Source organism: Platalea leucorodia (genome assembly GCF_965183815.1).
Source record: "Platalea leucorodia genome assembly, chromosome: 1".
In the NCBI taxonomy this organism is placed as follows: Eukaryota; Metazoa; Chordata; class Aves; order Pelecaniformes; family Threskiornithidae; genus Platalea; species Platalea leucorodia.
This window is the reverse complement of record NC_138823.1, coordinates 79,751,875-79,772,620: the sequence shown is the minus strand read 5'-3', so window position 1 is coordinate 79,772,620 and position 20,746 is coordinate 79,751,875. Positions and strand designations below refer to the sequence as shown.

At 42.5% G+C, this 20,746-nt stretch overlaps 1 protein-coding gene across 1 annotated transcript in view; it reads left to right on the top strand.

The window, feature by feature from the left end:
• Positions 1-3,082: 3,082 nt before the first annotated feature.
• Positions 3,083-20,746, top strand: part of DAP (death associated protein) — a 56,735-nt gene continuing 39,071 nt past the window's right edge. The window contains exons 1-2 of the mRNA XM_082310446.1: positions 3,083-3,243; positions 10,046-10,142. Of these exons, the coding sequence (XP_082166572.1) occupies positions 3,189-3,243; positions 10,046-10,142 (152 nt within the window). The 5' untranslated portion in view covers positions 3,083-3,188. The remainder of the gene's footprint in view (positions 3,244-10,045; positions 10,143-20,746) is intronic.

Here is a 20,746-nt window from a genome sequence, read left to right as displayed (position 1 = left end):
AGAGTACTCTTTCTTGGTTGTGCTGGATAATGTCACAGATACTTGAGATGTCTATCACGAGCTCTTACCTATTAATTGAAGAGGCATGCTGTGGAATCCTTCACAAAAATGCTCTTACTCTAAAACATCCGCCGGTCTTCAAAACACATTAAAACATGAAATAAAAATATTCTGAGCAGACGGATTTATTTCCTCTTCCGTCACAGTGCTGCTGCATTTCAGTGCCCTGTCTTGGGATGCTGTCATTCACTGGTTTTCCAGTCGAGACTTGCCTTTGCTACAGCCTCTGGGAAAGGGGTGTCAGCGCCAGGCGTGGCTGACTTGGCAAAGGAAGTTACTCCACGGCCAACTTTTTGTAAAAACTCTGCCTGTTTTCCTCCAAAGTTTCCCACAGTTCCTCCCATTCGCGCACACTGGTACAAACAATGGGACTGCTGGAAATGACAAAGTGACTGAAAACTCCTGGCATTTTAATGCCTGTCACCTGCCTCTGTATTTCTTGTACACTGGCATAATCGAGAAGGACATTGTTACTATTATTATGGCACTGCCGCTAGCTGGAGAAATGCATGTTGCCTTAGATCTGCCAAAGAAACCATCACTCTGTTTCACAAAAGTGAAATCCCACTTACAACCTTTACTGCATCTCCTCATTTAGGTGCTTGATTTTACAAATCTCTTTTTTTTTTTTTTTTTAAATTTGGGATTTTTGTCTCTTTTTTGCTTTTCTTGCAACATTTTAAAAACAATAATGGAATAAATAACTGAAAACTAAATTCTCTCCTATGGTATCACAGTGACACCTATATAATTCTTCTGCAAGCACAGAAACTTAGCATTTGCCCAGGCCGCTGTCGCTTGAGGAAACAAGTAATTATATGTACTGACAAGTATAGCGAGGTCTGAGAACCTCCAGGCTCTGGAAAGCAGCAAAGATCCTTCCCTCTCCCTCCTGCAAGCTGGGCCCTCTGCACGCTGGCTCCTGCCTGACCTGCCTTCAGCCCTTCCTCCCTCCCCCTCGGCTTCTCCTCCTCGCCTCACCCAACCACTCCTGGCTTCCACTCCATTGCTTGAGGAAAGATGTTTCTTATCTCTCACCGTGGCACTCGCTCTGCTTCCGCAATTCTCCTGTCACCTCTCCGCCACCCCCTACTCAACTTTTTGTCCTGTCTCCTCGTCCGCTCAGGCCAAGTCCTCCTTGGTTTTTCCTGTTTCCATCTCTCTTCCCCCCTTCCAGTCCTTGCTCCTTCTGCACCAGAATGGCTTGCCTTGGGATCCCAGCTTCCAAACCTGACGCGCAGCTGCATTTGCAGGAAATACCCCGTTTCAGCCCTTGCGTTTCTGAGACATACTCAGGACAGATGTCATATTTTAGCCGTGAAGCCACAGCAAGCCTTCATACGAGTACTTGTGTTAATGGCGACATGCAAAGTCTTGCAACATTAAGAAATGTTGCAGGAACAGCCAAAGCACATCTTTGATATAATTCTTCCTCCCGGTACACCTCCACATAACAAGTCTTTGCGCTGAAGTATGGAATTAGTACTGATTCTTAGAGAAAAAACATTAACTTGTGGGGTTTTTAATGTCATAAAGCACATTTTCTTCAATTTCAATTCTATAACAGTTGGTTAAGATTGAACCTGCAACAGCAAAAAATCCATACTGACTCTGGTAACCAGCACAGGCAAATCCAAACCAAACATGCCTGGGAAAACCGAGAATAACTGAAAATATAATCTTTTAATTCAAATCCAGAGGGCAGTAGACAAGCATTAAAATCTCCATTTAGGAGATAATTCTGCCCTCAAAAAGATCATAATCTGAATAGACTTTGATAGAGACTGGAAAGGGAATTGGAGTCATTTGTGTTAGGCTCCACAGCAGGTGACAGAGATGAAAATATAATCTGAGACTCTAAAGTGCCGTATGTGTAAGAAATTGAAATTACCCAGCAGCAAAATGCAAGAACTTAGTTACAGCATTTTTAAACATGTGCTCATGCAGGCTATTAAGGATACTATGATGTGATTATGTTTTGGACTGTTGTCAAAAAAACCGCCGTCTATTTACCCATCACTTGTGTTTTGACAATGGTAATATAATTGTAACAAAGAGTGATAGCAAGTAGCTAAAGTATTATTACATTAATTTCCCTATAATATACCTGGATGCAGTATTACTACAGCGCTTTTGGGGGGTTCAACTTCCAACCATCATACACTTGTCTTTTGGGGGACTCACTTTCCTTATGTCAAATTATAAAAGAAAACCAGAAGAGCCGGTAGGGTTCACACTTTGCTGCTGATAGAATTAATTTAGGTATCGTGCTGCGCGCCTTTCCACATCGCTTGGAAAATGTGAAAGTGAAGCGCTGGAACGGTTTCTCAAACCGGTGTGAATCAGCACCGCCATCGCAGAGGAAAAGGTAACGAGACCTGAAGCGCGGGCAAGCCGGGCGCCGCGCGTGCCACCTCACACCCGCGCGGTTTGGCGGGGCAAAGTGAAGTGGAAGACGTGAATCGCCCGTCCGTCACGAGCGAGAAGTACTATTTGAAGCGTACAAGCACATTATGCAGAACCACGTTAACTGCCCGTGCCGTTTTCTCGTAGCAATTAAATAAAAAGGTGTATTACCCTCTAAAATTGCATATGCTACCCAAACGGGATTTTAGAGGCAGTCTGTTGCGGGAACATGAAGTAAGATAAACTCATATTGCTCAGGGGAGGGGCAGAAGGAAAGGCAGGCTGCAGCAGGGTGGCAGTTTCGCAACACCGACTCCTCACGTAGCGGCGGCAAAAAGCGTCACGAGGAGAGAAATGAAAAAGAAAACAAACCGGTAGGTAAACAAACAGAGACACAGACACGGGCACAACCAGGCCCCGGCGGCGCAGGCCGCGTCCGCAACGGGCCCCGCGCCACCGCCCCCGCGCCCCGCCGCCGCCCGCGGCCCCGCCCCGGCCCCACCCCCGCTCCCGCCCCGCCCCGGCGGCTGCCGGCGGCGCGGGGGCGGCACCGCCCCTCGGTGGGCGCGTCCCGGCGGCGGCGCCCGGCGGCCACGTTGACAGGGCGGGAGCGGGGCAGCGCCGCGCCGCGCAGGCCGGGCCGGTTGCTCGTTGTTCGGCGTCCGGGTGCGGGTGCCCGGTGAGGGAGCGGGGCCGGGGCCGCTGCCACTGCCACAGTAAAAATGTCTTCGCCTCCCAAAGAGAAAGCAGAGACGCGGGCCGGACACCCTCCTGCTGGTACGGCCGCCGGTTCCCGTCTCTCCGCTCTTTCTCTTCCCACCCCTGGGGATGGGCAGGGGGGGCCGGGGCGGCCTGGGCAGCCGCGGGCCGGGGAGGGGCCGAGCGCCTCGGGGAGACCCCGGCCGGGCGCCGCTTCCCCGCCAAGTCCCCGGCCTGCGGGCGCCGGGGCGCTGCCCGGGGCTGAGGAGGGCGAGGGCGGTCTCGGGCGGGTCCCGCCGCCGCTGCCGGCGGGTGGGGGTGAGCCCCGGCGGGTGGGGGTGAGCCCCAGGCGGTTTCCCCGTACTCCGCTGCTCGGGCCCCGCCGCCCACCGCGACGCCCGACGCGGCTTGTTGTGGCGGGGAGGTGCGCCTGGGCCCCCGCCTCTGCCGCCCGCCCGCCCGCCCTCCTTCAGCGTTCCCTGCCTTCGCCAGCAGCCGGGGCGACGCTCCCTGCCCGGCTTTTCCCGGAGGAGCTCTCTGGTGCAGACGACTCCTCCTCGGGTGTGTGCTGTTTGGCATCTCCAGCTGCTGGCCCGGGAGGCAGATAGCGCCGTCTCCGCCGGTCCCTGTCCGTCAGGGCGTCCCGACCTCGAAAGGCGGCGGAGGCCTGGGAAACCGCCGCCCGGGGCTGGTAAAGGCGGGAAGGGAGAGGAGCAGCCTCGGCCACACCGCGGCCTGCCCGGCTCTTGGCAGCACCGCGCAAGCCAGAGCAGGCTGCGCGCTCCTGGCTCTGATTCTGGAGGCTGGCAGGGTAGGAAGCGAGCAAAGCTGGGTGCTGGCTGCCCGGCACGGGGGCGCGGGCACCGTCCTCCGCTGCTGCGCGCCCGTGGGCGAGCGGGGCAGCGGCAGGTCGGGGTGGGAGCCGGGTTTCACCCTCGGCAGGCACTGATCCGCTGAGCCGCCCGCTCCTCTCTGTACACGGGTGGCTCGCAGTATCCAAGTTGTCTTCTTCCTTCAGTGCTGTTAGTTTTTCTTCTTCTTTATTACAGTTTTCTTAAAAAAAGGGAACTTCGGTCCCTGCACCAGCAACTTTTCATGCCCCTTCTAGTGTTTCCTGGTGGAATAGTTGGGTTTTGGTTTTTTGGTTTTTTGTTTTTTTTTTTTTTTTTTTTTTTTTTTAAAGTGTTTCAGTCAAGCAATGCTGAAATTCTTAATTCACAGGGTGGTTAGTTTAATATTAAAATCAAATGATGAGATTTAAAGCTGAATTTGAAAACAACTTTTGAACCCTGATTGAATACTGCTCTTTTTATAATGAGGACCTGAAATTCCTTTAAATAGACACTAGAAGTGAGAAATCATGGCTTTGCTTTGCATGGCAAATACAGTTCAGCAGTACAGTTAAGCCGATCTCTTGACTGAGCAGAGTCGTCCCAGTTCTGCAGCCTCCCTTGTCATGGCATTAGCTCTTACCTGACCTGGTGAGCTGGTTCAGGGAACCAAACCAAAGCACCTTTCCCAATGTCAACAGCTTTTGCTGCCATCGCTCCTCGAGCTGCCTCACCTTGAGGTCGGGTAAACGTCAGCTTCAGTGTGAAGGGATGGTTAAGACCTGAGGTTGGTTTAGCTGTGTCTTCCTGCTGTGCCATTGATGGAAAGGGAATGAAGGCTAAATGGCAGATACTTTCATTTAGGTGCTTTGTCACTGTATTTGCTGATGTCGTGGCATGTTTGAGAGTTTTTCTTCAAAACCTGTCTTTTGAAACAGGTGGAATTTATTTAAAGACCTGAAGTGAGCCTCTGTAGGCCACATGAGAAACTAGTGATGCACAGTGCAAAAGCACAACTGGAGTACAGTACAGGTTTCCCTTGCTCTCAGAGTATTTCAGTAGTAGTATTTTTTTTTTATTTGTAAAACATGCATCCACATGTGAACTGAAGAACTTCTTCAGCTATGTGCCTTTTAAGATCATTAGCATCCCTGAGGGTTTTTTTGTGAGTATGCAGCACCAATTCAGCTTTGGAAGGAAGGCGATCACCAACTCTGTCTTTGAGGCCACAAAAAAACCCTAATGCTTTACAGTATCTTCAGGTCATTTCTGGAAGAAGATGGTTCTGAGCTGGTTGGCAGAGGAAAGTGGCCCTGTGGTCTTTTAACACTTGGAAAATCCACAATAAATGTGCTGACTAGCAGCAGTTTATATTTACTCTAGGGGCTGAAGCTAGGTTTTAATCCTCTAGCTCAAGCTGGTTTAGATCCTTGAATAATAATATAATGCAATAGGGCAGTTTGCAAACAAGTTTTAATAAAATGAAAGTAAAAAATTTTTCAAAAAATAAATAAAAGATGACTACATAAATACAGGTGGACTTGTGTTCATAAATAACAAGGCAGGTTCCTAGTAAGGCAAAGATGCGAATAGGGGATCCTTTTTGACTAATGGCTTAAAAGTTCTGGTTTTGCTGCATACGGTTGTATAAAGAGCCCTACCTGTAATTACAGGTGTGTCTTACCCCACTGAGTATGAATTAGACACGTAAAAGTTAGGAAGGATTTGGATCATCAAATTAAAGCAGAATTGACAAATCCATTGTTTGCCATATGCACTGTTAGCCCTCGCTTACTGACTGCGTGCAGTCTGTTAGCTTCCTCTCTGCATTGGTCTTTCACATAGGGGAAAAAAGAAAAGACAAGAAAAGCACTTGAAAAGACAAAAGATAATGAAGTGGAGAGAAACCTCAAGACCTCAGGCTGGTAACAGGGTGCACGAAGCGACTTTGAACTCCTTTCTGAAACTTAAGAGGGCCCCAACTTAAGCTTTATTAAATATCTGTCTGTCAGGGAGATCAATGCATCTATAATACGTTGCTGAGTAGGTTTGTACCGCTTGCAGTCCCTCTAAGGAGGTCTCCGTAATTATGCTTTTAGCTGTTCATTTCTTCTAGTAGATACTGTGGAGCAGTAAAGCAAGGTGATTGTGTTAATAGTTTATTTATGAAGCTTTACAGTAGGCTTGTGGAAATAGTTATGTGCTTTTTCCTACATTAAAAAAATATAGCTCTGAGACAAGATTTCTGTGAAATGAAGGTATGTAATAGCTCTTACTTCTGTTCTTGTTTTGTCAGACACTAATGTATGTTCCCTTAAGCTTGCAGAACGGCATATTTTGCATTTCCCTCGGTCCTGGCTTTTCATACATCTTATCGATGTAATGGAATCTGTTATTATGCAGTACATAAGAAATAAATGTTGTGTTAATATTTAATACTCTACTCAAGGAAAACGGGAAGCTGCTAAAGCTCTTGGTTATACTCTGCAATTCTAAAAGCTCCTGTCCGGTTGCTGTGACCAGCGGGCCGTTTGAGTTGAGCTGGAAGGTTTCCCCAGGAAGGATTGCCTCGGGTCCGCAACCTGAGCGAGCTGGGGCCGGAGCTGTCACAGAGCTGCGGTGCTTCTTTAGGTGCTTCGTGCTTGCTGTGACTCAGTGGGGTTTATTTCAGAATTCAGTCTAAGAAACTGGGAGCAGTCCGAAAAAAGCACAGCAGTGGGAAAAAAAGGGTAAATAGATTAAGAATGTTTACTGACTCCAGATCATCTTGAGTGGTAATTGATTAACGCAGTTGTTTAATACATTGCCAAAAGGAGTAGTCATACCCTTAAGAGGAACGCAGGCTGGTGTTCACAGGACAAACAAGACAGTCCCGTCTGCCTCTCGGGAGGGGGGAAAGCGTGACAGATAATAATTAAAATCCAAAACTCGGCTCTTATCCAGCAGTGGGGCAAACAGACTTGTGCTGTTGCTCTTCTTGGAGCGTGCTGGCAGATGATCCCCTCTTTATTTTGCACTTTAGAGGCTGGTGGCCTCTTGGCGATCGCCACTGCAGGGAGCCATTCCCGGTCCCCTCCTGGCTTAGCACAGGTCCCACCTGAGCTCTCCTGAGCAACTGCAGCCCGAGCTCCCTCTCCAGCATGGGAACTTCTTTCTTCCTAATCCCACCATGGTGTCGTTGACGCCGTCCTCTTCTGGGCACTGATTTCTGGCAGCGTTCTGGAAGACGATTTATCAGTTATTGAAATCCTCTCTCTGCTCTGTGCAGGATTTACTATAAGGAAATCTGAGCTTGTACTCTTTTAAGAATGACTTTTAAGTGACAAAATCACCGTGGTAAGCATCTGTCAAAGTACGTAGTAAATGCTAGGCAAGTAAGAAACAGATGAATCCTCGTAAGTCGCAAGAAAATCTCAGAAATGGAGTGGGTTTTTCTTTAGCTTGGTGGATGTAATCATAATTTCTTCTCTCTGTCTGACCCTGAGGTAATGTAGCTTGGTTGAAATCTTTTGAAAAGGAAGGTGAATTATGTTGCAAGGGTATTTCTTTTCTTAAGATAAGTCTCTTGAAACTAGATTGGGTATGAGCATGCTGTGTCACACGTGGCAGAGATGTACATCAGCTCTGTGTATAGGATGCTGATCTAATTATTTCACTTTTAGTCTCAGAAATACAAATTATTACTGCAGTTGTTTGCTGGATTCTTCTTTTGGTTTCCCAGATCTGCACAGTAACCCTGGATTACTAAAGATTATTCGGTTATGCACCAATGTACTTTTAGCTGACTGTACTATGCCTGTTGATGTTAGTGCAAAAAATTAGATTATTAAAATTATTAAGTTACTGCATTGGTCAGTCACTATTATGCCTTTTGATTGTCTGGTTATTTGCTTTTCAATCCGTGTTAATTCTACATACAGGACAAATCTGAATGTGTTAGCTGCATATCTTTGCCAGTAACAGATAAAGAGAAACCAAGTGGCTGATGGCCTGATGATATACAATATGAGAGGAGAGAGATTTTAGACCACTGAAATTAGCACAAAGTCTTCAGGTAGCGTTTTCTTTAGTTGGATGGTGAAGAACGTGGAAGCATGCGTGTATTGTCCAGAAGTGCTGTTTGTAACCTGGCAGATGTTGCTGTGGAGACAGCATCTTCCACAAAAAAGTAATTTGAAAGGGAACTAATAAGAACTAATTGTGCGATGATGTTAAATTTATAAATTAATGTAAATAAAACATACCAATCACTTTGATTAGCTGAGGTGTTAGAACGAGACAGCACTTGACAGAGTGTTTGCTTTTGCCAGCTAACTTAAATTTCTAAGGAGTTTGCATCAAGAAAAATTAATAGGAATTTTAATTTTTTTTTTGTTTTTCATTTTTAAAACTACATTTCTTTGTTGCCTAACCTTTCTATCTTTCCTTGTCCCATGTGAAACATTTCTCACCAATTGAAGTATTGTAAGTTTTATGCTGGACAGAGAACACAAAATGGCTAGTGGTTTGGTTTGGGTTTTTTTGGTTTGGTTTTTTTTTTGTGTTTTTTTTTTTGTAATGCATGATAAGGGGACACTGTTTTCATAGGTTTTCAAAGATACTTCTTTGGTTTTGTCTGTTGATGGCCTGTCTTTAGTTAAGGTCCTTTACTGACTAAGAAGTTTATCTTTTAAATATCACACGAAGCTTAAAATCTATTTAAAAAATCCTAGGGCCAAAGAGCTGTCACTTTCTCCTAGGGCAGGTCACTTTCTCTTTACTGCTTGCCCTCACCCAGACTGTAAAATTTATGCACAGGAGTGTCCTTTCCATTGCTGTCCTGGTTAAGAACTGAGAACTAAACCTGTTTCTAGGTTTCGGGGATTAGCACTGACCTGCTGTGAGGTAGGGTAATCCCTCCGCGGCTGGGCACAGGAGGGCTGTCAGAAGTACAGCCTCCCCTAGCCCCGCTGGCAAGCCGCTTCGGCTCCTTCCCGGTGCTGCTCTGGCATCCTGCTTGCTGGGGCTGTGACACCTCTGCCGAGGCTGTCCACAGACCTGCTGTGTCGCGGCAACGCGAAACACAAACCAACGCATCCGTAGGTGGTTTTATTGACTCCTAACTGCTATAGTGGTTTTCTGATGCAGTTGCTGATGGCAGCGTAACCCATCCAATTAGCTAGCGACATGCATCATCTTATCTTGTGCTGTCCTGTAAGCGTGTATAGCAATGGTTGAAGCGCAAAAAAAAAAAAAAAAAGTACAATATCAAAACAGAAAGCAGATCAAGAGCAGCCTGCCTGCTGCTCTGCTTAGTAGCTGCAGTGTTAGGCCTGTCTTGGTTCCTGTTTTATATTTCTCTTCGGAGGGGATAAATGATGAACATAAGTGGATTTGCTTTCTCTTCTTGTTTTGTGTTTCAAAGGGATGCTTTCATGTTTGGATAATTTCTAAAACTAAATCATGACAAAGATTTGAAATGTAGTAAATGCTTATGTTTTGCAAAACAAAAAGCTCTGTTCTAAATGCGAGTTAAGAGCATCCTAAAGTTTGCTTTTTATTATACTGTCCATGAAATCTTTCCTTGTACAAATACTATTATTATTATAGCTGTAGTTTTTAACTTGAAATGACAAGTGAGGTTCTTCATCACTTCTTGTTTTATGGGATTATTTAACATTCACAGTTGTGGCCTTTTCCATGGCGTTATGCAAGCCATAGCCTCCATTTCTTCTTCTGACTGCTGCAAGTTTGCAGGGGTGGGGGAGAGTTAAAACAGAGTTGAGTTTTCTAAAATGGTATTGGAAGCAGGTGGTAAAATGAGCTGCAACTTCTCAGGATGAGCAAAGATGTCATGATGTGAAAGAGAATGGCAGATGCAGTCCTGAAGTAGCTGTTCTTCACGCTTGCCACTTTTAAACACTTTGGACCCCTTTTTCAAACTGTGATAACTATGAAACTATTCTGTGAAATATTGGGGGGGAGGGGGGAGAGGAGTGTCATCCTTAAAACATTCTTCACTTAACCTGATTTGACTGAGGTTTGTTGTGTCTCTCTAATTTTCATTCCAGTGAAAGCTGGTGGGATGCGGATTGTGCAGAAACACCCACACAATTCTGATGCCAAAGAGGAAAAAGATAAGGATGACCAAGACTGGGAAACCAGCAGGTGAGCATTTTGATTTGCTGTGCTACAGTGAATTTCCATGACCTTGAACCTTATCACTGTTTTTGTTTTCCTTGTGGATAGCAAACCAAGGATACAGTTGTTTTTGTATCATAAAATTGATTTAAAGTGGTAGCAAGTTATATGTTCCTTCAAGAGAATTGGGGAATTTGGGAATTTTTACCTTGCTGAGCCTCCTTTAAATGATCCTGCCAGGTAGGAGAAGGTTAGAGAAAAAAGTACAGTTAAAGTAAGAGATCAGCTTTCCTAGAATCTCTGAACATCATTTCACACTTCACAGAAATATAGAGGCTAGGCACATTTGGTCACAAGCATTAGGCTGTCAGTCTGCATGTGAGGTCGTCTTGCTGTGTGCTGGGTGATTCCTTCTACCCTTTGGCCCATATCCCTGTCTCTGCGAGGTATTTGACAATATGGTGCTTTTTAAAAGACAAGTAAAAATAAATGCTGTTAATATTATCTGCTTTTATTTTGGGTGGGAATTTAGCAGTTTTAGTAGTGGAGGATACCAAAGCAAACAGTTGTTACTGTAGATTAATAAATCTACTTAAAACTGCTAGTAACTGCTGTGTAGAAATGAAAGCAGGGAGGTTCAATGGACTGTTGTTATATTTCTGTTCATACAAAAGCCACCTGGTTTTGTTCTGCTTTCCTTGGCTAGCTGTTTTTCTTTGTAGCCAAGACTATATTTACCTGAAATCTTTATGTACTAGCTTATTGCATGGGTTTGTCCTTGCTATTTGCTCAAGGCAAAAAAAAAAACAGAGCCATTCTTGTGCTTTGGTAAGTAGACTGACTTACATGATGTTTATTTTACATGTAACACCATGGTAATAAGTTGGCATTGTGAAAATATATCTGTAAATAAGAACAAACGTGCTTATTTACTAAATCACAACTTCACTAGGAAACATGTTTATGAGAAGGGAAAAGTAATTCTCATTAATTTATTCAAATGAAAGGCAGGAAAACGACACTTTATGCCATTTCTTCATTAAGCAAATTGGTCATCTTGTATTTCTGTTCAGTGGAATGTAAGTTGGAACAGAGTTTGTATTGCAGTCAGGTTTTGTCCAAAGGAAGGACTCATACCTTGTGGTAAATTTAAACTTTGCTTGGGGTTACATCCTTTTATTTAAGGTGTGTTATATACCTGCTTATTCTTGCTTTTCCTTGGCATGCCAGCCTCGTGGTGAGGGAACCTCATTAGGATCTAAATGAGAAGACTTCTTATGCTTGTTCACAGATCTAAACCTCTGTCACAATATAGCTATCTGCTTTATTCCTTTCTTCAAACAAGATTATAATTTTCCCCTCTCACTCAAATAGTGTAGGGAAAAGTTAAAATTTAACCTTGGTCTTTGTGGCTGCGTCTGCTTTAGCAGGTGCTGTGCCACAATAGAAACGGATCTGTAGGGGGAAACAGTCGGTGCTGAGGGCTTCATGTTCACACTGCATGTGTTTTGGAAGTTGCTTAGTCTGGTCTTCTGGACTGAAGGACCAGTCCTAGCTGATGTGTGTTAGGTGTCTCTGTGGGCTGCCTGTTCCAGTGTAGCGTCATCTGCAAGGAGTCCAGGTCAGGTGCCCTGAGACCAGTCCATGGTGCAAAACAACGCGTGGCCAACAGAACCATCAGGAGGAGGAGTGCACTCCTGATCTTAAAATGCTAACAAATATGCACTGTATATTAATATTGTAAAGCAGGCCCGGGAGCAATTTTTATGCTTTCAAGGCAGAGGAGAAAGTTTAATGACCTCTAGAGCTACCTTATTAACTAGGGAATAGCTAACTGTTGCATCTACTCCCTTAGCTACCTGATCAGTTTATTGACAAAATACACACTCAGAGTGTGCTCTTTGCTTTTTTTTTTTTTTTTTCTGTAGAGCATACATTATCGGTCCCTATTAGGCACCTGTTTCTTGAGCCTGTATATTAATACAAAAAGCATTGGTCTGAAATTTTTATTTCTTTGATTTAATCCTCTTGAGAAAGAAAGTGGCAGGAAGGACATAAGGAGCATAGTTAGATGGGAACCAGCATGAATTATAAAACAAAACTGTAAGTTGGTTTACAAGTCCGAGAGAAGTTGTTTTCCTGGTAGAACTGAGAAACCTTTGCGTCTGTGAGGGAAAGGGTTTAATCTGCCTGTTGTAGGCTCCTGTGGGAGTACTTCTACAGCCGGTGGCTGTACAAGCTGTAGATGTGAGCAAGACGTTATTTAGCCATAGACAGAATAAGCAAACTCCACAGGCCATAGTACATGAACTTGTTGTTGTTTGTCAAAATTAAATTACGTTTGCAGCATGTCAGCTGCTTTTGTGCTGGAAGGTGCAGTCCCCTGGAGTTTCTCTGTCTGCTCCTGGGGATTCACGGTGCTCTTCTAAAACATCTGGACTTGTGATGCCTGTGGAGGGAGGTTTATCAGGAGGGGGAGAAGAGGCCACTAGCATTCTGTTCTGCTTTCTCCAGCACCAATATATATGTACTTTTTGGTCTTTGCTACCTGGTATTTTATGTCCCTTTGCTAAGCAGATGCAGAGACATCTGTGTTTTTAACTTTCTACTTTCATGTTTTTAGTCTTTGCCATTTTAAGGTAGTATCCTTAATATGATGCAATCTCTGCTCCCTATTGCATTCAAAGTCAAAAGAAGCAAACATCCCTTCAGGCGACTCTTATCAGGTGATATTGGCAGCTGACAATGATGTGAGAGAAAATAATAAAACAGAGAAGAGTAATTTGTGTGTATCTGTGAAGAGGGAGGTTAGGATGATCGAGTGATTATTTTAATCTCCTTTCAGGCTTAGTCCTCAGACATATTAATGGAACTGGGAGTAAATCGAGGCAGAATTTGAGATTTTGAGCTCTCCCAGAGTACCCTGGGGGCTCTGAGAGCACGTGTCCTCCCCGCAGTGGCACAAATCTGAGCAGCTGCTCAGCAAAAAAGCTTTCAGCTGGAGTTCATAGAAGTATTTGTGGCTTTGGAGACAGCTGGCATTGTTTTTGCAGTGTGCTTGCAGAAAAAGACAGTGGGTCAGTGTTTCTAGTCTTAACGTAAACAAAGCTGATGGAGGTAAACACCCCTGAAGTAGCTAACTGTGCTGTGATAAAGGTGACTTTAACATTCACCAGGTATATCTTCTTTGACATTTCTTTTTCTCAGTTGTTTAGCAACTTGCAATCCAGTTACTGTAATTTACTCTGCAAAGTATTTTATTCAGTTCTGGTTCCTAAAATAAAATTGTTATGAAAACCTACCATTTCATGAAATGGTAGGCTGACTTGTCATAATGGTGATTTGTGATCCCTTAAAACAATATGTGGTAAGATGGTTTTATACGAATTTAAACTTTTTCTACAAGGCAGTTCTCAGCCTTGAGCAGTAATGGAAATAATTTTATATGTCTGGTATACGTATAGTTTTACTTAAAGAGGAATGACTGGATGTGATTATATGGAGAAGACTCGATGAAAGGAGGGAGGGATTGCATCATTTGGTTTAGGTGAACTAAAGAAAAATGTGTGTGGCATCCAAAGCCAGTGGCACCACTGGGGTCAAGTGTCAGTGGTAAACTTGACTGTGAGGTGAGGTCCTTTGCCCACGTGTTCTTCGGGACAACGGTGATTTTGATCAGCCTGGTTGGAGATAGGATACTGGCTAGATGAACTTCTGGTCTGATCCGTTATTGATTTTCTTATGTTTCTGTAATTGCTGAAGACTTGCATTGATTTGTTTTTCAGATATGGTTGCAGTTTTGATTGATTGACAGTCATACTGATTGCTGCTGGAAGGTTTTTTTGTGATGCTAGGTGAAGGTGAAACGTATAATTAGAAGTAGGGTTATGAATAGAAAGCATCATTTTTCAGGACTGTATGTTGTCACAGAAAATATTTGGAATGAGTAGGCTGCTCATAGTCCTGGGCTTTATTAGAATGCATGTTTAACTGAGATTTGCAATATCACATGCACGCCTGTGCCAGCATCTGACTCTAGCCATAATAAATATTCCTGAAAGACAGATAATTTGAAGTGAGCTGCTTGTTCAGTTTTGCACAAGAGCTTCATTAATCGTCAGTCTGGGACCTCAAGAAGAAGAAACTATAATTATATATCAGCATCTGGATTTAAAAAAAAAAAAAGTAAAGCAAATATCTTGCTCATTTGGTCTTTTAACAAACGGGGTAAACTGCAAAGGCTTTCATGTCTAAAGACTCTTTCTTTCTCTTGTTATATTTCTGAAACAAAGTGGGTAATTACAGTGATTTAATTACTGAATATAAATGCAATAGAGTGGTTTCTTGGTGTACGTATGTAAATTGTATGCGTTTTGTATCTTAAACTTACTTGGAGATTGTGAATCCAGCATTATGTCTGACTTCCCCATTAGCTCTAGAGAGAATAATTTATGCAGCCTGGATTTTAATTCAATTTTGGATGTGGATATTGGCCTTAGCTATATTCATTGGGCAAAAGAAAAAGAAAAAAAATTAAGAGGATAATTTAGAATGTGGTAACTCAAAAGCAAAATCATAATGAAGCATATGGGTGTCTGTATGTCAAAAAGCCGGTCTTGGTACTTACTCAGTTCCATGGTGAGAAAGGAGTTGTCGAAGGCCCCTGTCATCCTTCAGGTTACTTGTTGAGTCTGAATATGCTGGTTAAGCTGCATCAGCTTTTTTTTCTTTTAGAAGTGCGGTGGAAATATCAAAAATTCAGGCTGCAGGTATATGCTTTCATTCAAGAGTAAATTTGTTTTTCCCTTTCCCTCACTTTGCTCTGTTGTAACTGACAAGAAATAAGCCTCAGGCATGATTTCCATTTTTCATTTGCCATTGATGATTCTGCTGTCATGGAAATATATTTAATTTTTGCCTTGTAATGACCCTTGTTCTCCAAATTTCTGACAAAAAAAAGTGAAGTGTATTACACAACTGAGCCATTAGAGCAGGTTTGTATGCTTGTTTACACCCTAAGTATGGAAATGCTTGAAACTGTTTCTCTTCCTTGTATTTCACCCTGTTGTTCTGATTATTTAACTGGGGCAGGAACTGTAAAGTCAAAGTCCTGACCCTTTAACTTGGGAATAGCTGCCCTTCAGCACGGCCAGGACCTGGGAAATGACGTCCGGTGTTCAGCTTGCTTGCACACAAGTCCTGTAGGAGGTAGCGTCCGTCATGGATGAAGAGGTTTCTGTCCAGTTAGTTCTAATATTGTCTCTTGTAGAGACAACAGGTGTTTGACAGAGGGAAATCTTGGGAGTTCTAACAAAAAAAAAAAAAAGTGAGACACTTTATAGCTTGTTAAACATGGAAACCAAACCTCCATGAACAGGTAGCACTGTACTTCCATAAATACTCGGAGTGAATAGCCCATTAGTGTTTCTCCCATGTAGTTCACCAACATACAGCTGAAAAAAAGACCTCTTTACCTGTGTTTGTGCATCTATAAAACCAAAATACTGGAAAGGCAAGAAGGCATTGACTCAGCATGGTGAATATTTAAGGTTAAAAGAAAGAGGTCGGGACAGATAGGCTGCTACATCTTCTGCTTAAGTTTTTCGAGAGGAAATGTGCAACTTTGATGGGTAGAGGATTGACTGAGTCTCCCTTTCTGGCAGCAGGGCCACTTAAGTGTTGGCTTAAAAGGTCCCTCGGACTATCATGTCCGTGGAGGCAGCTCTGAAGGAGTGCACTAAGTACGAGCATCTGTCAACATCCAGATCCTTCTCTTTGACAGAATTCACGTTTCTTCCACCACTTTTCTAACCACCTCTTTTTTTTTCTCCCCTCTTTTTGGGGCCTGATTCTGTTACCTCTGTGAGCTGATGTGGCTTTACACAAAGATTACGTTCACAGACTGTATATTGCCATTTTATGCTTGACCATATAAAAACTGAAACTTGATTGAATGTATGGATATAACGGATATGACGCTTGAGGGTTTTTATTCATGTCCTTTGAGCTTTTATTCATGTCCTTTTTCATGGCCTTCGAGCTCTCATTACTCGGATGTGGAGCTTTGGAGGCAGTTGGCCTTAGAGGATGAAATGTCTGGGGGAAACGCAATGAAAAAGCAACCTGGCTGTGAACACCATGCTTGCAGTTTCTGGGAAAGATGCAAACTGCAGCAAACATTGGGCATTTATCCCGTTGTCATACCAGTGTTTGGTGTGACTGTAACTTTTTCTTTACTTGGTTAAATATGCCGAAGGCTAAAAGGAAGTTCTGCTGGCACAAGAGCTGTAAAAAATTTGCAGCTATAATTTTGTAACATTATTAAGCAGTGAACAGAACATAGCGCAGTGAGGGAAACAGCTTCCTACCTTCTCCAAAACATCTTTATTTTCCAGAAACATTCTGTGCTTAGTGCTCCCCCCCATCTTTATTATTTTGGACTTAGATTCACTTCACAGTTAAGGGAATAGCTTCTTAATAGTGTCACACTCTTTTCCTTTACATAAGTGATATTGCCTTCAGTGCATTTTCCCACCTCATTATTCATCTTCATGTCTCAATCTTCTGCAATAGTTTTTATGATTAGCAGATGCTGAAGTCTAATAAAGTTTATATATGCATAATTTGTTTAATTATAAAAACAAAACCCAATATAAGCAATTTTCATGTGATTTTTAGGACAATACCTTCTGCAGATGACCAGTTACTCGGAGAAGTAGCGAAGTAATTGCTATGACCCGTGTTGAACCATATCAAATGCATATATGGTTATAGATTTAACTATAGAGAATAGAATATGTAATACTGATTTTTAAATGCAGAACTACTGTATGGCAAGAAAAGAGGCTGTGAATATCTCCATTTAAGAAGTGAAAATATCTGTAAATGTAGGGAATGGCGAAAAAGCTAGACAAGATTATGAATGAAGCATTCTCATACAGGAAGATGTGAGTCTTCTGAAAGACTATTTTATGCTTCCAGTATTTCTTGATGATTGAAGCAGTAGGTTGATAAATCCATCAGTGTAAGTGCTAGTTATGACATTACATGGATAGCTCTTTTCATATTCCTGAAGTACTGTGTGCATGTGTGAAAGAACTAAAAAAGACCTGATATTTCCCCCTGCTCAAAGTGAACAGAAGATACACCATCCAGCTCAGCGAGAGCCGGGTTCAGTCCCAAAGAAACATATGCTGTCTTATGAAATTAGCTGGAAAGCTGAGTTGAATTGTCAGCCAAGCTGGTGTAAGAAAAAGGTTTTAAAAGAATGCAAGTCTGTAATTTGTATTCTGTGTGACGAGGAAAGTGAGAAAAGCTTAGTCATATGCAAGAGGAGAACGGATGGGAAGGGAAGTAGTATCTTGTGAGTGACACAGCTTAGCTAGCATGGTGTTCCACGTCTGTATGGAAAAGTAAAATATCTTAAGCTAATAGCTGGAGTGGTCGCATTTTGCTTTGTGCTTGTCTCCTGGATTCTTTCTGAAGTAGTGGAATGCATCAAATGAAGGTCACCATGCCAGTTGGAAAGCAAAGACAGTGTTGAAACAGATATTACACAGGCATTATAAAGCACAAAAATCTCCAAACCCAAAAGTATAATCAGATGCTTTTCATTATGCCAAGTAAGCTCAAATCTGTATTACTTAAGTGTTCAGCAACACTGAGAGCAGTCCTAAAGCTAAAGGTATGAATTTCTGCAAGAAAAAGCTGCCAGAAGACCAGATGCTACTCATTCATTTAGAATCAAAACCCTATGTTTGAAGTGAAGTCACCATGAGCTGAAAATGAGTAGGAGGTGTGTGAGATTGATGCCATGTGTGCCAAGGGGGGGGGGAAATCTGTTTTTTTCAAGTAGCACCTTCCTCTCAAGTTTCTTCTGCTACAGCAGGCACTGAACTTTGAGGCAGTTTAATATTAAAATAAACTTTAGGATTATGATTTGTTAGCTGTCACCGGGCCAAACAAAAGGGAATTGCAGTTGGCTGCATCCAGGACACTGGTACGAGAAGCAGGAGGTATGTGAGAGATAATTAAAGACAACACTGAAAACATTTGTTCTGTTATCATCAGAGTTCGATTTAGTCTGCTGTAGCAGTTGATAGAACTGTTCATTGCAGCACATTACTTGATGGGGAAGTGTTTGCTGCAGTAGGCTCGCTGCCTTCTGATTTTATTGCAACATTTTGATGACGGCATCTTGGTCACAGGCATCCTGTTAAATAAACGGCAATTAGTAAAAAACACTTCAGCAACATTCACACAAATCTTAGTTCTGATGAGTTTCAGTTTCTCTGGGACTCGTTCCTTAGACTATATATAACACGGTGAGCCTGGGGCTGTTAACGTGTTTAAAGAGGAGCTGTTTTTGTTGCTGTGGGGTACATCCAAAGTGGTTCGTTCTTTTCCCTAATGATCTTGAAATATAACCTTTTTTTTTTCCAGATTGTTAGATCCATAATTAAATACGAGGCTAGCTCTCAATTATGGAGAGACCCATGGCATGCTTCATCTCGCACCCCATACTGCAGTACTGAATCAGACTGTTGTAGAGTCCCCAGCGTGTGTGTTTCACCAGTGTCTTCTGCAGCAGGTGGACTCTACCCTCCCCGAGTCTCGGGGCATTCATTCAGACTGAGCTCCTGTTGCTTGCTTTGGGATTCTGTCCGGGATGGGGGGAGGTAGCATTAAGCTTGCAAATAACAATGTGCTGAGGGTATGACTGGGTTAGGTGTCTCCTCAAATTATAAATTTCAGTCTGGGAAAATGACAAATACAGAGGACTTTATTTAAGACAAATTTTTTTTTTTTGGTACTTTGCAGTGCTGAATGCTTGTCATTGCTTCCCAAAGCCTACTCTAAAGACTTCTTCTTGATTTAAAAAAAAAAAAAAAAAAAAAAGGCAGAACTCCAGGTACTACAGTGGAAGAGCTAGGCTGTTTTTTGCCAGAACAGGTTAAGTTATAGTGTCTCTTTTGACAGTATTTGGACCTACTGAAAGTCTTCAAAATAATTCAGTAAGCAAAATTTCATTACTGAGTGTGTGCATCCTTGTACACCCTAAACGCTGATAATGAGCTTGATTGTCGTCCATTCCTGACGGTCACTCTCCTGAGACTGTAACCTTGTATTAGTGTTTAGAACATGCATTGATAAACTGCGTTTACTGTTTGGTGGTTGTTAGGATGATCAAGAGTACTTTGTGTTACTTTACTTGAGAAAGCTGTCATTGTTAGATTTTTATTTTGTTTTTAAATCTTTTTTTTTTGCATGCAACATATTGGCATATTTGCTAATATGCAACATGTTATTGTTGGTAATAAGCAACTTATTTGCATGCAATGTATTAGACTTTTGACTTTGTGGGGCACTAATGAATTAACTTGCTAGTTAATGCACAACCCCCTTTGGCTTGTTTGTTAAAATGTTGCTTTTGTATTGGAGGTGATGGAATAAAATTTCAATAAACTGAACTGGGTATTTTTACACTTCTGTGATTCTTCATGCTAACTTGTGATTCTAGAGGAAAAGTGTATGTAGCCATGTGTATGCTGTTTTATATCAACAGTGACACTAATAACATTACCACAAATTCTTCCACATAAGGCTATTTAGAAGACTTTTGACTAAATTAAATTTAGCATTCTAAGATTCTATTCTATGATTCTTATTTATTGCTTTGGAAACTGCTGTAGAATTAATTTCCTGTTTTCAGACATTACACGATTCTGTTTCTGCTGGTGTGTTTGAAAGATTTTGTTCTTGTTCCAGTTTACATTGGGGGAAGAAAAATGCCAGTACCTCAGAAGCTTCTAAGGAGCGGAGCTTCGTGTTCTACTGCTTTCTCCAAACATAAGCCTTCCGTCAGACAACACTGGCTGCTCAGGTTCCTCCCCTGTATTGGGATGGTTTGGATGACCTCTAGATGGCTTTGAAGTTAATACTACATTTTTCTTTCATATCTTGTAAGCAAGCACAACTACAGAAAACTTGCAGTCCTGCTGATAATGTATTATTTATTCCTGCTGCTGCCCTTTGGAGGATCTCCCTTTATGACACCTTGTTTCCCAGTGTTCGTGTTCTTATTTCGTGTTGTGTCTTACCCTTGAAATTATTTCTGTATTGGTTAGTGATTGCCAGTTGTCCTCCTCCTGTTGTATTTTCCTAAAATCACCTTTTTCTTGTGAAAAGGGTTCTAATGTTGAGAGACCTATGTGTACGTGGTCTTCCTCCTATGCAGAGCTCACTAACAACTTCGCTGGTCTGATGATCAGGAGTTGGCTCTTTTCTGTTTTTTATGTCAGACTAAGAAATAAAAATGGTGTTTAGGAGCCGCATAGTTCTAATGGAAATAGATACGTAATAGATATAGATGTTTTAAAGCAGTGATGCGTCATTTTTGTGTATGGCTATTCCAGTTTCTCATCCTCAACAGTGCCTTCTGCCATGTCCCATAGTAATTCAGTTTAATGAGGGACTTTGCTAGCATTTTTTTGAAATCTGTGCATACCGAATAGGCTAGAAGATTTTTTTTTTTTAATTGCTTTGGTAATTCTTTCAGGTTTTAATACCTTTTACTGGGAAGAAGAAATTTGCCAAGTTAATGCACAGTTTTTTTCCCTTGCAGTTAATGC